Source organism: Schistocerca gregaria, chromosome 9 (genome assembly GCF_023897955.1).
Source record: "Schistocerca gregaria isolate iqSchGreg1 chromosome 9, iqSchGreg1.2, whole genome shotgun sequence".
Lineage (NCBI taxonomy): Eukaryota > Metazoa > Arthropoda > Insecta > Orthoptera > Acrididae > Schistocerca > Schistocerca gregaria.
Genome location: NC_064928.1, coordinates 145,009,929 through 145,026,963, shown reverse-complemented (window position 1 = coordinate 145,026,963; position 17,035 = coordinate 145,009,929). Strand labels below are relative to the sequence as shown.

The following is a 17,035-nucleotide window of genomic DNA, read 5'->3' as shown; positions in this document are numbered from 1 at the left end:
CTAGTGACAGCATCAGTTATACCACACTACTCAATGACAAACGAGTCATCTCAGCAAGCTGCTGTGTCGTCACACGCCTGTCATTTTGGATGATTTGATCAATGTTCTCCTTATCCACATCACTCACTGCCATCGATGGTCTGCCACATCGTGGATTGTCCAGTAGAGAGAAATCACCTCCTTTAAACCTCTGCAACCACCGCTGGATACTGCTGCGATCCACTGTGTCCTCCCCATAAACAGGGAGCAACTCCCTGTGAATCGATGTGGCAGCGTCATCACCAGTCTTGAAGAGGGACTCGCATCACCGACCGTTGTCGCAACCTGACGTCTTCTTCACGGTCCATTATGGTTCACCTTTAAATTTAAAAAAATTCTTTTATATACCAACTTATGGCTAAATGTTCCAAGTTCGTTCACAAAAAAAATCATTCTCCTCCTGCATAAAATTTAAAAAAAAAAATAGAGAAGACTGTGCAAAACTTTTTGAACGCTCTTTGTATCTCCAGAAACCAATACCTGTTGAGAAATAGCGTCAGGATCCCTTCAGTATCAATATAACGGTAGGAGTTGTCAGTAAAGGACTCATAGGTCCATGCAGCTTACCAAACAATTTAAGAGGTGATGTATATCACCAATGTATGCACAATGAAACACAAGCGCTACTGTAGAACATTACCCTTGCAGAAAGACAGTGATTGGTTTATGCACGATGGAGCACCACCCCTTTTTTTGCTCATCATGTGACAGTAGATCTTTGCAGTGTTTCGTGGGCCATAGACTGGTCGAGGAGGTCCAGTGCTATTGCCTTCCTGTTAACCGGACTTGAATCCATTGGATTTCTGGCTGTGGGAACATTTAAAAGCATCGGTGTATGCCTAGCCCATCGACAATGTACAGATGTTACAGGAGCATCTGCCCAACATATGCAACACAATCCAAATGGAGCCAAGAGTATTGGAAAGAGAGAAAGATTCGCTGTGAAGAACATCTGAACAGCGTGTCAGGACGCATGGTAACCACGTGCAGCATTACCACATTGTCTATCTCTACATGACAGATGGGAGTGAGAGAACAGATTGGCTCACTTCCAGTCATGTCAGTGCAGAAACTTTCCTTCTAGTTAACACCCTTATAGCATCTTTTCATTATTTCATAGTTTAGTGTTTACAAGATGAGCATCGTCCAGCAACTGTATTTGGTTTCCCTTTTCCTGACTTATGAAGATGGTCATTGTTGGTCAAAATCACTGGTCTCTCGCCAATTTCTTGTGATCAATACTAAATCGACTAAACCAACAAGTCCCACATCATTACGAAATGTTGTATTCATGACCTATGGAACAAGGATTAATGTAATGTAATGTAATGTAAATATAATATAATGTAGTTCTATACTTCCTGCATCAATGTTCTTACTTGCGAGTATGTCGCAGTTTGTGTTTTTTGACATATAGATTCAACTTTCTATCTAAAGCATTTGGTCATTTTGTTGTAGGCCCTGTCATTGGAGCAGCTGAGGCAGACAAGCAAAATAGTGAGGAACATGTGCCTCAAGAAGACATCAGTCGACCTAGGTACTGTGTGCCATATTCGAAAACTTCTGTTGGTTAATGTAAACTCCTTGTCATATTTAGTTTCTCCCAGTGTAATAAATGACAAATTGGAGTCCAATGGGCACAATACTTTGGCAAACAACATTATTAGCTTAGTAGATTGCCATGTGAAGCAGATGAAGAAGTTGGTCGTACTCTTAAGTGAACGAAACCTATGAAACTGATCATTTCTTTAAAAGAATCATCTGGTTTTCTGACAAAGACAATGCAGTGGCAGTCCTGTTCAACAAAGACAACATCAAGTAAATGCAATGCTTGATAGAGGATAATGCATACAAGAACATGATCCCACTGAAAAGGTACAGTAGCCTGAGTCCTACTACATGAAATGATTAAGGAGCTACATCTGCGAGCACTGGTTCTGGGGTTCCCAAGGGCTCGTAAAGAAAGAACACCGGAGGTATGAACTAAAAAACGCCTTCAGTCATGTTTTATTAAATACACAAAGCGCATTTCAGACCCTGTGAGTCCATCATCAGGTGTAATTTGTCTTAATACATGCCACGTTTTAGCATGTATTAAGACAAATTGTGAAGGACCAATAGTGTCTGAAATATGTTGTCTACTTAATAAAACACAAGAAGTGTGACTGAAGGCGTTTTTTAATTCATACCTCCAGTGTATTGAATACAGTCACTTTGAAGGTGCACAATATGGATAAAGCTAAGAAGAAAGAGCACTTTGTGCCCAAGTGTTAGCAAACACTGAAGCCCCAATGTACTTATGCATTAAGTGCCTGGAGCACATGCATAGCCCTTATGTTGGTAAATGTCCACATCATATTCATAGTTCTGTAGATTTTGTGCAATACCAAGCAGCTTAAGGCTGAATATTTCCAACATTCTAATTAGCTTTGATGTTTCCTTTTTTTATTGTGGTCCTTGGAATTTATTGATCAAGAATTCTACTGGTACATCTTCAACTTCTTCATGCATGTCTTGATTCCAAAATATTTTCTTCCTGATAGTACTCACTAGACCAGATGGAAGGAGAGGACATAAAAAGTTCATTCTTGTTGGTTGTGATCAATATCCACTTGGAGCACTTCACAGAAGAAGCCCTGGTATCATTTCAATAGAAACTGACTTGTTCCTTCTGTTATGGTGATGATGCCTAAGTAATATGGCCACATGGAGGAGACAGACTGGATGAATTAATCACTCTTCTCAACTACATAGTCCAAATATTTTGCAAACAGTGTGATGGTATGTGTTTGCGAGTACAGTTTTAATAAAGTCATGACACCAAGGATACTGCAAAAATTGCGCATGATGCACTGTTTCAGAATGTCAGCTGCACTGTAAATCGCTAACAGCTACATGAATGTCAGTAGGTGCTATTAAAAAGAGAAAACTAACCCAGTGACAATGGTTAAACTTCACCAAAACATGTACAGGTTAAAAAGAATAAGAGTATGTTTGCCCAAGACAGTTCTCTTTTCAAAACCTTGAATGGGAACATAGACAAAAAGTGATCTTCAGCCCTTAGATGAATTCCGAATATCGCTTTTACCATGGAAGATGAAGTGAATGGAGAGCTGTCCTCTCTGAATTCCCTGGTAAAATGGAGAACAGAAGGTAGAGAGTGCACAAAACAAACTTGGTCTGTAGCTGTGCGGTAGGAAAACATACAGCAGTATTGTTGGTGGGGACTCAATTGTAAATGGACAATTCGTGGTAGGGGTTGACAGCTGAAGCCTGCTCACAAGTGTGTACCTTGTATAACTTGTGAGCTGCAGTTGTAGAGTCTGTAAGCACTCATTAATGGGTTATGAATGGTATGACTAATAATTTGATGAATATAGATGTTCAAAGTCAAAAATTTCTCACTAGACTACCTAAAAAGGAAACATCACATGAACAAAGGATGAACCAAAGCAAACCAACTAAAACAGAAGACAGGCAACTAAATCAACCAATGCCAAGCACTGTCTGGAACTCAATCATTCCACAAATTAGAGTGAAACAAGGTTCCTGGCACAGACACCCGAATGCTGGGACAGTGTTACAAGAGAATCTATAGAGATAAAGATGACACAAAACCTCATGAATCATGATGCTGGGTACCAACTCAGGAGAGCCTCTGATCCTGTACTGCAGTTGCTGACAGCGCAATGGGGGCAACAACAGAACTCCACAAAATGAAGAACTGAGGATGTGTACATGGGGAACTAACCCCAGACTGAGCGCAAGGAGCACCAGCTGAAGACAGAATGTCATAGGACATTTCTAGTGGGAGTGGACCACATAGAAAATGGACCAAAAACAGAAATCCACAGCAGTGATGAGTGCACTGAACCAAAGACAATACACCACCATTATATCTGGAGCATTGGACCAAAGATGGCACATGTAAGAACATTTCTAGTGAGAGTGGACCACAGAGGGAAAATCTGGCACCACACAGCACCAAAACACAGAGTGATAATTTAGAGACAGGTGCACCAAACTGCAAAACTGAAATAGAATGCCTAGGGATACTGCTATTGGGAGCAGACCAAACACCTGGAACTGACCATGGATGGAGTTGACCATAGGTAAAAATACCAGACTCTTTCCACTTGATGAGCAGTCTCAGGTTAACACCTATTAAGATAATGAGTTGTGCCATCAAAGTATGTGTAAATGATACTGATATGCGGCAGAATACCTGACACACCAGAATCACCATATGTATACAGTGCATATCTCAGTTAGTAGCAAAAACTGACAAAAGTGAAAGTGTACAAGGGAAAAGATGGGACGAAGTAGGTGACAATTGATAAGTCTCTCATGTGGAAAAATGTTCCTGAACCTCCTCTAGCAGTACCTGCAACCATATCAAACACAAGTTTTAATAATATTTCTGCTTCCTCATTTGCCTCTTCTGACATAAAGCTAATGCCTGTGCATAAAATCACATGTGGCTCTATGAAGAAATTCTCCTGTGTCTACAGTGTTTGGTTTTTCATTCTGTGTAGTAATAAGACAGCAGAGTGAACAATTGAAGTGCTCAGGTGAACAGGTGACAGTCAACTGTGGCAGTTGCCCCTTTGGAACAACAGAATTGACTCGCCCGGCACTCAGGGTGAGATCGTGTTTCTGTGTCGGAGCCAGGCTTATCTTGTACTGCAAGATGATGCACACTAATTTGTACTTGCACATGAATAGCTCCCTCCGTCTAGAAAGTATTCTTGCATATGCCTTGCACACACTCATGTACAGGTAGTTTCACTTGAGACCTGGAGTACTTGAAGGCAGTCTTTTCTAAGAATGACTATGAAGATTCACTGATTCAGCAAGCCCTTCACCCTGCACCAACAGTACAACTGGCAAAAACAAATAAAATTTACTCGCATGAAATGCCATGTAAAGATTGCTTTCTGCCCACTGAATAAAATATGGGCACTAATTGAGCAGACAGTGCATGTTTTTGAAGATTACCACTGCAACCAACACTTGACAGCCTGGTTATTGCAACCTAACAATATGGTTATCATAAAGCACTGTCTGTTCAAATTATGTGAACTGGATTGCAACCATACTAAATTTCTGACAAAAATATCTAAATAATTAAACTGTGTCATTGAAGGATCAGCTGAGATTTAAATAAGATATTGGATGATGAGGCCTGACTTTGACTGCAGTATTAATAAGGCATAAAACCCATTCTTTGTTTCATTAGGAAGAAGAAACAAACACCTCACAACCATCACAACTCCTCAGAAAACATTCATTTTATTCATTTATTCGTCCATTCTTCATGTTATGTAGTCCCATCAAGAAGGAAAATCTTCAGGATGTCAAATAACTGAGCAAGGACTTAAAAGTGCCAAGTGGCCAAACAAACATCATTCACATGGAGGTTGAAAATTTTTATTTATTTAGGTCATCTCTACTATGATTTAACTAAACACCCAAAAAACACAAATAACCTCCAAAAATTTGCAATAAAACATGGGTGTCGAAAAATAAAACACAAGTATTGAAAGATCCATCCAGGTACTTTACAATAAACTGATAAGACATCCAGCAAGGAATCGGCACTGACCACAAGTACTGGAGGTGCCACCCCACACAATATCCATTTATGTTCATGCAGCCACTGGCCAGACTACAACATCCTAATTTATGTGAAAACCAGGGCAATTTTACTGGTAATTCTTAAGCCTCAATTAGCAACAAAATGTAAACTGCCAGAAACATCAGCCATAAAGAATTCAATAGTGTGATAATTACACCAATAAAAAGAAACAGTTGAACTTAAAACAGGTTAATAAAATGGCAATCTAAAGTTTAAATAGGGCAACTAATGCCTTGTAATGATCCAAGAACTTTGTGAAAGTCAAAGAAGTTTATGTTAAACTCAGAATAATTCACTATCACTGATCCTTAGAACTAAGAATTTTAAAAACAGTAACAGTCTTAAGGCCTTGAGTAGGGACTTGACAATATTAGTTGCAAGAATTCAGAACACAAGGTACAATAAATTAAATGGAGTCTTCAAGCATAAAAATAAATAATTTAACTCATAAAACTTTAAGCAACAAGGAAGCTAACAGAAAATTCCATTTCTCAGGTTTGCACTGTCACACAAGGATGTCAAAAAAAATCTGCAACAATCCTTGCCTAAAAAGGCAAGCAAATTCGTGCAGCCACAGGCATGCCTCTCAGAACACACAAAATGCTCACTTCCTCTCATAGTAGGATACTGCAAAAGTTGTGTTCAACCTGTGCTTGGCCATAGTTGACTCTTACAAACCAAACCACTCCAGTACAAGGCTGAAAACTGAACGAATCCAACCAGCATGGCAAGCACCTTCAAGCTTCCTCCAAGAAAATAGGCTGTGCCCTCTCAGGGGACACTCGCAAACTTGTTGCTGGGTAACCAGCACAAACAACTTCCACAGAAAGGCTGTCGATAAGAGCCTTTATAGCTCAGTATACATTAGAATAACACAAAAAAATCACAGAAACTTTACCTGTATGTTGTATCAGTAGAAAACTACCACTACATTCATACTTTTCCATCTCAATTTCATCCATTACATTGCCAAGGAAGCTGCTATTTTGAAAAACAGCTCCTGCCTCCTCAGTTACACTACAGCTGCTGTTTAGCTGTTATCAGTAGCTAAATATCTAACTGACTGCAATGGTATTTTTCAAAGAATATATACACATCAAAATAAGTTTTGCATCACCTCAGTCTGACAGTTCCAGAACCTGTGCAGAAAATTGGAATAGAGGTGAACATAAACATCATTTCTGCCCCTTTTATTGCTCATGAAAACCACACATTGCATGTTGTACTACCACACAGCGAGACCTTCAAAGGTGGTGGCCCAGATTGCTGTACACACTGGTACCTCTAATACCCAGTAGCACGTCCTCTTTCATTAATGCATGCCTGTATTTGTCATGGCATACTATCCACAAGTTCATCAAGGCTCTGTCGGTCAAGATTGCCCAACTCCTCAATGGCAATTGGGCATAGACCCCTCAGAATTGTTGGTGGGTCACATTGTCCATAAACAGCCCTTTTCGACCTATCCCGGGCATGTTTGACAGGGTTCATGTCTGTAGAACATGCTGACCACTCCAGTCAACCAATGTAATTATCCTGAAGGAAGTCATTCACAAGATGTGCATGACTGGGGCACGAATTGTCATCCATGAAGATGAATGCCTCACCAATATGCTGCCATTATTGTTTCACTGTTGGTCGGAGGACAGCATTCATGTATTGTACAGCCATTACGGCGCCTTCCATGACCACAGCAGTGAATTTCAGCCCCACATAATGCCACTCCAAAACAGCATGGAACATCCACCTTGCTGCACTTGCTGGACAGTGTGTCTATGGTGTTCAGCCTGACCGGTTTGCCTCCAAACACGTCTCCGATGATTGTCTGGTTGAAGGCATATGGGACACCCATTTGTGAAGAGAATGTGATGCCAATGTTGAGCGGTCCATTCGGCATGTTGTTTGCTCATCTGTACTGTGCTGCATGGTGTCGTGGTTCCAAAGATGGACCACACCATGGACGACAGGAGTGAAGCTGCGCATCATGCAGTCTGTTGCGCACAGTTTGAGTCATAACATGATACCCTGTGGCTGCACAATAAACATTATTCTACACAGTGGCATTGTTGTCAGGGTTCTTCTGAGCCATAATCTGTAGGTAGCGGTCATCCACTGCACTAGTAACCCTTGGGCACCCTGAGCAAGGCATGTCATCGACAGTTCCTGTCTCCCTGTATCTCCTCCATCTCTGAACAACATTGCTTTGGTTCACCCTGAGATGCCTGGACACTTGAGAGCCATTGCTGGCACAAAGTAACAATGTAGACACAATCAAACCATGGTATTGACCGTCTAGGCGTGGTCAAACTACAGAAAACGTGATCTGTGTACCTCCTTCCTGGTGGAATGACTGGAACTGATTGGCTGTCAGATCCCCTCCATTTAATAGATGGTGCACGTGCATGGTTATTTACACCTTTGTGTGGGCTTAGTGACATCTCTGAACAGTCAAAGGGACTGTGTCTGTGATACAATATCCACAGGAGTGGATATCTTCAGGAGTTCTGGGAACCGGGCTGATGCAAAATATTTTTTTATGTGTGTATTTACATGCAACTGTAAATTCTAAGCCTTTTTACAGTGCATTAGTAATTGGCATCCAACCTTACAACAAACACTGCTACTTGCCATGTAGCTAACTGCACTTTTGAAGACCCTGAATCTGCCTATTCAGATAATTTGTGAAAAGAGTAGTCACTGAGGTATCTTTTCAATTTGCCTTTCCAATTGGTAGAGACACTCAGTTTATTGCTTTATGTTAAATGTGAGTTTGTTGAATATTTCGCAACCAAAATACATAGTTGAGGGAAGAGAAAGACACATTGTATGAGCCATAAAGGAGTCAGCACACTTGACGATGGCAGTGCAGGTGTTTGCAAAAGTATTGTACTCATTGATCTATGAAATACATCTGTGAATATATGAATTATTTTGTCAAAGTAGAATTCTTGTTGGTTATACATCTCTCGATTGTTATTTCCATTTTCTGCACTTTTTTCATGTTTCCTGTGTCTACCATGAGTGCTGCCAACACACTCGTAGAGAGAATGGTTAAGCTGTAAAACAAAGCTGTGAGGTGTACTGCAAAAATACACCCAATGAAATCTTGTTGAGGAAAATTTAGGGACCTCAAAATCTTAAAACTTTCAGCACTATACACTGTCTGGTCAAAGATATCTAGATATGTATCAGTGGGCATGGATATGAAGTGTGTCCACCTTTTGTCTCTGATTGTTTCTTCTTTGTTGGAGACACTTTCAGTGAGGTGTCTGAATGCCTCTAGAGGAATGAAAGCTCATTCTTTGTCAAGAGCCAAAACCAGAAAAGATAGTAATGTCAGATGCTATGGTCTGGAGCAAACTAGATGTAATGATTCATCCCAAAGGTGTTGACCGGTCTCAGATCAGAACTCTGGGCAGCCAGTTCATTTCAGGAACATTATTGTCCACAAACCATTGCCCTACAGAAGCTAATTTGTGATAGGGTTCACTGCCATGCTGCTACAAACAATCAACGTCTCCAGACTGCTCCTTTACTGTATGCAGTACACATTACTGTAACACGTGTTTGTATCCTTCCACATTTAGAATTTGCTGAAGTGCAGTTAGGGGACCATGAAAGACATCCCCATACTGTAACAAAACCTCCTCCATACTTCAATGTTGGCATTGCACATGATCGCAGCGGAGATTCTCCAGGAATCTGCCAAACCCAAACCCTTCCATTGGACTGCTACAGGGTACGGCACAAATCACTCATTTCCAGTAATCCACTCTCCATTGGCATTACTCTTCACACCACCTCCAGTGTCACTTGACTACAGAAATGTTTGCTTATGAGTTGCTCTGCCATTCTAACCTAATCATTTTAACTCTCTGCCATAACCTCCTCCACCATTACTTCTTACTGGATTTTACAAAAATAACATATGATGTTACCTTAAACCCCATTAAAAACATTATTTAGTTTGGGTTTGTGTTCACAAGTGTTAATTCAACTGAATAATATAATAGAGGAACTTACTGAGCTTCACTCTTGTTGTCCATTGTAGGCCCTTTGTCATTTAGGCTTCATTATCAGGATACGATTCTGAGTTTGCTTGATTGTTAAGATCCAGCTAGGTCCAGCTGGTGTCATTTACATTAACATGCTAATGAAAAGTTGGAGTTCTTCATACAATTTTTATTCAATTTTATCATCACAACTTCACATTTATACAGCTTTTAACCACTAATATGTCTTCTTACTCTCTCCAAGAATGGACAGACTCACAAAGCCAGTACAGACAACAACTAACTCAAGCAGACAATCATTACTAACTCACACCAAAACATGTTAACTCAACAGCAACGCACAGCACAGTGATCTTAAAAAGTATTGATTTTTTACATCCATTGAAATTTAATTATGATTAATTGCTTATCTTAAAAATATTTTTACCTTACCTTTCAAAACGATTACAAAAACATTCAATTAGTCATAATAATTTTAAGTGGTAATGCCGAAATTTTGAAATAAGTATTCTAAACTTCACAGAAGTTCTTCTGTGAAACTCGTAGGAGTAGTGCTGCTGGAAGAAAGGGTATTGCAGAGACATGGCTTGGCCACAGCTTGGGGGTTGCTCTTCCTGCTTTAAACTCTCATGTTTGATATCATGTAAAATGATCTAATGGCAAATAATCAATAGGAACACCTACAACGTATCTGACTATCTGAAGTTTGCTAATGTGAATCCATTTTAAAATTATTGGAAATAATCCTCCATAATATAGTGAATAATAACACTTATTCCGCACCAACAATCAGTCTTCTCACATAGCTGTTAAATGGTAGTTCATCAAGAGTAAAACTAAAACAGGTGCAGCCTTTTTCCTTAACATCTTCATGTTCTACTTGTTTTATGATATATAAAATAATGTGTTTGAAATCTTAATAGAGTATTACAAGTTGCTTTGAGAAACAAAATAAATGGTCTTCTTTAATTATAGTTAGTTATTAATGTAATTCACAGAAATCCTTCATCGCCTCTGTGGAAATGTAATTAATTAGCTACAAATCCATGGATGTCTCTAGGACACAAAGCATGTGTAGGTAATTGAGTGACTCATATTTTCACATATGATTTGATGAATAGGCCTATCCCAGAATTCCACCCCATGAATACTGACACTTTTCACACATTCCCACATACTGCAACCAGTAACATTCATAAAGTAGCATTACAAATTCTGAAGTGAAAGTACATAATGCAGCAATTACAGATCAGTTAACTTATCTTAATTTGTCTTATAGTGAATCATAAGGGCTGCCAGATATATAACTATATTTCTATATCTTTCTCTCTGTGATAGCCCAGCACCATGCTGAAGAAAAATAAAGAAAAAGAGCAGCAGAATAATGCCTTAAATTTGATTTATTCAGTAGTTTCTTTTTTTGCAGTAACTGCATTAAATACTAAATGAGTTATGCCATATGCTTCCTGTATTTCAGCACTTGTGGAAGGAATCCAGGAAGGGAAGTTTCCTGATGACCAAAACCTAAAAGTGAGTTCTCACTCCTTCTATTTTTGTTGATCTGTCTAAATATTTTACTTAAAATACTTCACACATGACAACAACCAAACAGCTGATTGAGATAATCACAGTCATAAGTTTAATTTGTCATGAGAGATGATTGCATCAGTCTGTTTCTTTATGTACGCTCATATGCTACATAATTAAACTTTCAATATAATATGGACACATGTAAGTAACATCCCATTTTCTTTTTATTTCAGTGTTACATGAAATGCTGCATGGGTGCAATGCAGGTGGTAAGTGTATTTGTGTATTTAGTTTCTTCATTTTCATCTTTCCAGTAGCATTTACTTCATTTTAACTGTAAATATAAAAATCATGTAATGCTACTAACACACTTTATTAAGAGACAATGTAACACATACTGAAGCTCATAAAACAATGAGTTTGTCACACATACACTACTAACATGTTTTGCCCCCACAAGTATTGATAAGTATTACAATTTTGTGTGGTATGGGCTTGACAACATACCAAATGTAGGAGTCAACACTCCTCTCACAACTTCTTGTACAAATCATCTGGATGTTATAGCCACTGTAACTGACATTCGACACACTGTCCCTGACGGTCCCTCTGATTTTCAAATGAACTAAGTTTGTGAATTTTGTGGACCAACACAGTTGTGTGCGTATTCCTGACCATTCTTCGAATAATTATGTGAGTTTCAAGCCAGTGGTAGAGGGAAGCATCATCTGAAAAGACAGAATATATTAATGTCACAACTGTTATTGAGATGAAAGGCAAACAACCAAATTGCTTGTCAGGTATGTAATGTTAGAAGATTTAAACGTTCTGTCTCAGTAACGTCTTCTTCCCCCAGAGAATGTAGAGCTTGTAAATGCATCTTTTTGGAATTTGAAATTGTTCACCAGTGTGAGCTATGGGACACTGGCAAAAGGAGTCTAATGTTAGTATTGGTATTATTAATTTATTTGCCCATGGATCATTTTACAATGATATAGAATCAGCTTAAAAAAAGGAAAACATATATCATATGTACAGACATATAAGTATACAGGCATGACACATGCGTGCCATTTAAGACTTTCCCGAAATAGTAACTGCTTCATTGGTTCACGAGTGTCGCATTGTATAATTTTGTGGAAGCTGCACAATATTTCAATGAGACAGCTGCTCATCATCCTCAGATGCTTACAGTAAGCACCTGAAGATGACAAGCAACTGTCTCATCAAAATATTGAGCAGCTTCCACAACATTATCCAATGCAATGGCTGTGAAACAATGAAGCATACAGACATGTTAAATGAGGAAACGACAGGGAAGGTGGTTGGCAGTGGTCTTGTTGAAGGAACCATTACATCATTTTCCTGAAGTAATTTAGGAAACCATGGAAAAGATAAATCAGAATGGCCAGACAGAGTATAAGACTCCATCGTCCCATGTCTGAGATGAGTGTCTGAAAAAATGCACCAACTCATTTGGTTATACCTAATGTATAATTCTTTTACATATATATTGGAACAAATTAGCTTGATAGCATGAAAACTATTTATACACTGTTCATTTAGTCTCTTCTCACTTATCACTTGCAATCATTGTTTTATCCAGTCTGACAAAGTATTGCTTAGTGACCATCTGATGCTGCTTTCTGTTCTGTCTACTCATAATTCTCAGTATACATATCTCTATGGCTCAGTAGAAAGCCACCAGTTTTTGAGTGATTATGGCATGTCTCAGTGCCATACACTGACATTGTATAGAAAAATCTATGTAGCTTACAAAACCACTCCAGATCATATTTACTCTTCTGATCATTTCTTTTGTTGTCCATCCAGTCATTTTGTTGAGGCTGGCCAGAGTTGCAGAGCGGTTCTAGGCACTACAGTCTGGAACCGTGCGACTGCTACGGTCGCAGGTTCGAATCCTGCCTCGGGCACGGATGTGGGTGATGTCCTTAGGTTAGTTAGGTTTAAGTAGTTCTAAGTTCTAGGGGGTTGATGACCTCAGAAGTTAAGTCCCATAGTGCTCAGAGCCATTTGAACTATTGTATTGAACTGCCCTAAAAACAGAGAGCAGTTCTCATCAACAGGTTCTATGAGTTGATTGTAGCTCTGTCCAGTTTTCTTTTCAGTGCCGTTTATATGTTTTTAGTGTTATTAGAACTTATTTTCAGTCACTGATGTATGGGATGACACAGACATTGTGCATAGGTGTATATGGCACTTAACGTTTTTCTTTGGAAATGCATATAATATACTCCTGTCTGTGATATGAGGTACATGGTTGGAGAATGTGGAAATACTAGATGGGAAAAGTTATGTCTTTCAAATAACTGCCATTCACAGCCTTACAAAGAGCAGCTTGTCATAGTACATTGTTCATTATTTTGCAAAGAAGAGAGATACCTTGCAGTTTTCCAGTGCCCGTACACAGTGTGATTCAGAAGTCACTGTACACATTTCATGGGTGTAATGTATGCATCAAAATAAGAGTAACACACTAAATAAAGCTTTGACTAAAATTGCTTTATTTCAGAGGTATGCAACAGAGTAGGGATCAATGGTACAACACTCTCTGCACCAGCTACACTTTGTATGGGAACAATTTCAACTCCGTTATTAAAATACTTTGCGGTGACCTTCGATTCATTCCAAACTGAGTACCATGTCTCTAGTTTGATGCTTGGGGTTGAACGTTTTTGGGAGTCTGAACTGAACGTCATCTGCCCATTCATGGGTAATCACGAACTGAATAATGATGCCAGAAGCAAGCTACCAAATGGAGAATTGTAGTCTGATGAGGACAGTTACTGTTGTGACTCGCCGATCTTTCAAAGTTAAAGTGTACACACGTCTTACTCTGTTTACTTGATGTGTGACTTTCATGTACTGCATCTTCCTTGAAACATATTTGTTCAAGTTGAAGTTACTACAGTTACACACACTGACATGCCAACATTGTGTTCTCTAAGGATGATAGATCTTTGATTTTGAAAATAAAGTTCTATCAGTTTCATGCACTGTTTACAACTTAGTCTCTTCATGGTACATGTCCCAAATGTATTTCACAAACTTGAAAAGATAAAAATAAACTAGCAAATTAGAAAAAAAAATAATTATAAGGTGCTGCAACCCATGCATAACATCTGTGCCACCCTCTGTATATCTAGCAGTACACAACCATAGTTTGAAACAACTCCTTATTTCTCAGAGATAGATAGCACTCATTTTTGAAACCAGATAAATAGTTTTCCCTTAATATATAAATTCCAGTCAGAGTGGTAATTCAATTTCATTGCTACATATATTCTATAATTTTTTCACATCTAACAAGTGGCTCATAGTGCTGCATCTACTTTTATGTGCTATTTCTTTTGCATTACTTTTCCACCAGGTTCAATAATTCCTATTGACATTCTGCCATCTTCAGTAACCATTTCTCTATTTATACATCATCTTTTCTTCTTCTTCTTCTTCTTCAGTTTGTACCCTTGGCTATGTCTGTTTGGAACATAGAGCCCTCCCCCACCCTCCACCCCCTCTTTTCCTGTCCTGCCTCACTTCTCCCTTTACTCTGCCCAGTCTTCTCCCCACTTCTTGATACATTCCTTCACTCCACTGATTCATCTGACTTTCTTTGTTCTGCTGAGATTATTGCCTCCTATTTTCATTCAGTGGACCTGTCTCAGTATGTGGCCAACTCCCATTCTTATAACATGCCCCTGCAGTGTTAATCTTGCCTTTTGCAAGGTATCTCGCATGGGATTCTCTTTCAGTCTCTCATAATCTCTTTCCTTACTCTATCCATTCCAAATCCTACCTTTTTTTATACAAAGATTTTATTTATTTATAAGGTTCCATGGAATCACATGAGGCAAACTTACTTCATAATGGTATGAGTCTACAGAATGCTGATTAAAAAATTTATAAACAAAGAGATAAAGAATTAACAAAACACAATAAAACAGAAAGCAATCATATGAATCACACAGTACAGAGAAAGGTTCCCAACTACTCAAGGAACACCTCTACAGAATATAAGGAAAGTACACAATGATATCTTCCAACTTGCATTTGAACCTTCAGGTTCATCACTCTGTTTTTTCAGTTCTGCTAGAAGCCTACTGAAAATAAAACTTGCTGGATAGTGCAAATGTTACTATACAACACTTTAAAAATGGTGCTATAGACTTGGTTGGATATATAAATGGAATGCAAATAGTATACAAAGTGCAAAATAAAATAATCAGTATTAAAAATACTTATGTGATTGAAAAATGGGAAATATTTTTGTTTATGCACCTGAGAACTGTTCAAATTAATGTAATTAGAGACAAGTCTTGCCATTTATTAGAAAGGACAGTAAGTATGGCTACATAATTCAGAGTGTACATCACATGCCTGTTACAGCTGCGCCAGGGCCGTTACAACGTCAACGCTGCAAAGAACCAGGCTGAGAAGATGCTGCCCCCTGACCTCAAGGACAGATTCATAGCTATGCTGGATGCTTGCAGTGACCAAGCAGGTACTGCTCCCTCTTCTTTGTACTCTATATATTAAACAATGGAAACTCTGTCAACAATGTAGGAAAAGATAGTGCTACTTATCATAAAGATGGTATGTTAAGTTGCAAACAGAAGCAATTAAAGGACACTTACACATAAACTTTGGTCACAGCCTTCATCAGAAAAAGAAAGGGAAATATGTACTATTCATGCACACAATCAAGCACACTTCACGCACACATGACTACCAACTCCAGCCACTAAGACAGAATGCAACTGCTACATATAATGTGAAGGAGATATCAAGGTGGTAAGGTAATGACCACGGTTCTCTCTTCTAATCATCAATACTTTTATTACACGACAAAAGTACAGGTCAAAGACTAGGCAGGAACTGAGGTCCCGGAAGTATACGAAACAAATATCAACTCGAAGACATAATACACATATGATGTTCTGGCATATCGATCCGTGGATCAACACCACAAATGGAAGCAGTAATCTAGAGGTGGTGGGATGGGGGGGGGGTGAGATAGCAGTAAATGGGTGGAGGGAGAGAGGAGTGCTGTCTTGCAGAGCGTACAAGGAACTAGACTGCCAACAGGTGCAGTTCTCGGAGGTTGTGGGGCAGGTAGGTGGGGAAAATGGAGTAAAAAAAGGGGACTGGGGAAGAATGGGTGGATGCATTGGCAGAGGATGGTGAGATGAGAATGGGGAGGAGGTGCTAGAACAGAGGGGGTGGAAACTGCTGGTTGGAGGGTGTAGGGACAGTAAGTTACCATAGGTTGAGAGCATGATAGTCATGACAGTAGGGAATGTAAGGATAACTCTCACCAGTGCAGCTCAGAAAAGCTGGTGCTGGAGGGAAGGATCCAGATGGCTTGGGTGGTGAAATCAAGCATGTTCTGTTCAGCTGCATGTTGTGCCACAGGGTGATCTACTTTGGTCTTGGTCACTGTTTGGCAGTAGCCTTTCATCCTGGTGGACAGCCACTTGGTAGTCATACCAAAATAAGAAGCTATGCAATGCTGCAGCAGAGCTGGTAGATGACATGGCTGCTTTCAAAGGTAGCCTGGCCTCTGATAAGCCTGTGACAGGACTGGAGCAGGAAGTCTTGGGTGGATGGATCAGGTCTTGTACAGGAATATGATCCTGGGAATGGGAGTGGCATAAAGATGGACTAGGATGTAGCGGAGGTCGGGTGGGTGATAGAACACCACTTAAGGTGGGGTGGGAAGGATCTCAGGTAGGATGTCCCTCATTCCAGAGCAGAATGATAGTAATCAAAGCTCAGGTGAAGGGTATGGTTCAGT

General features: G+C 39.4%; 1 protein-coding gene across 1 annotated transcript in view; it reads left to right on the top strand.

The window, feature by feature from the left end:
- The window catches only part of LOC126291867 (general odorant-binding protein 72-like), a 63,757-nt gene that overhangs the window by 31,062 nt on the left and 15,660 nt on the right, over positions 1-17,035 (top strand). The window contains exons 2-5 of the mRNA XM_049985588.1: positions 1,498-1,576; positions 11,168-11,220; positions 11,454-11,489; positions 15,628-15,742. Of these exons, the coding sequence (XP_049841545.1) occupies positions 1,498-1,576; positions 11,168-11,220; positions 11,454-11,489; positions 15,628-15,742 (283 nt within the window). The remainder of the gene's footprint in view (positions 1-1,497; positions 1,577-11,167; positions 11,221-11,453; positions 11,490-15,627; positions 15,743-17,035) is intronic.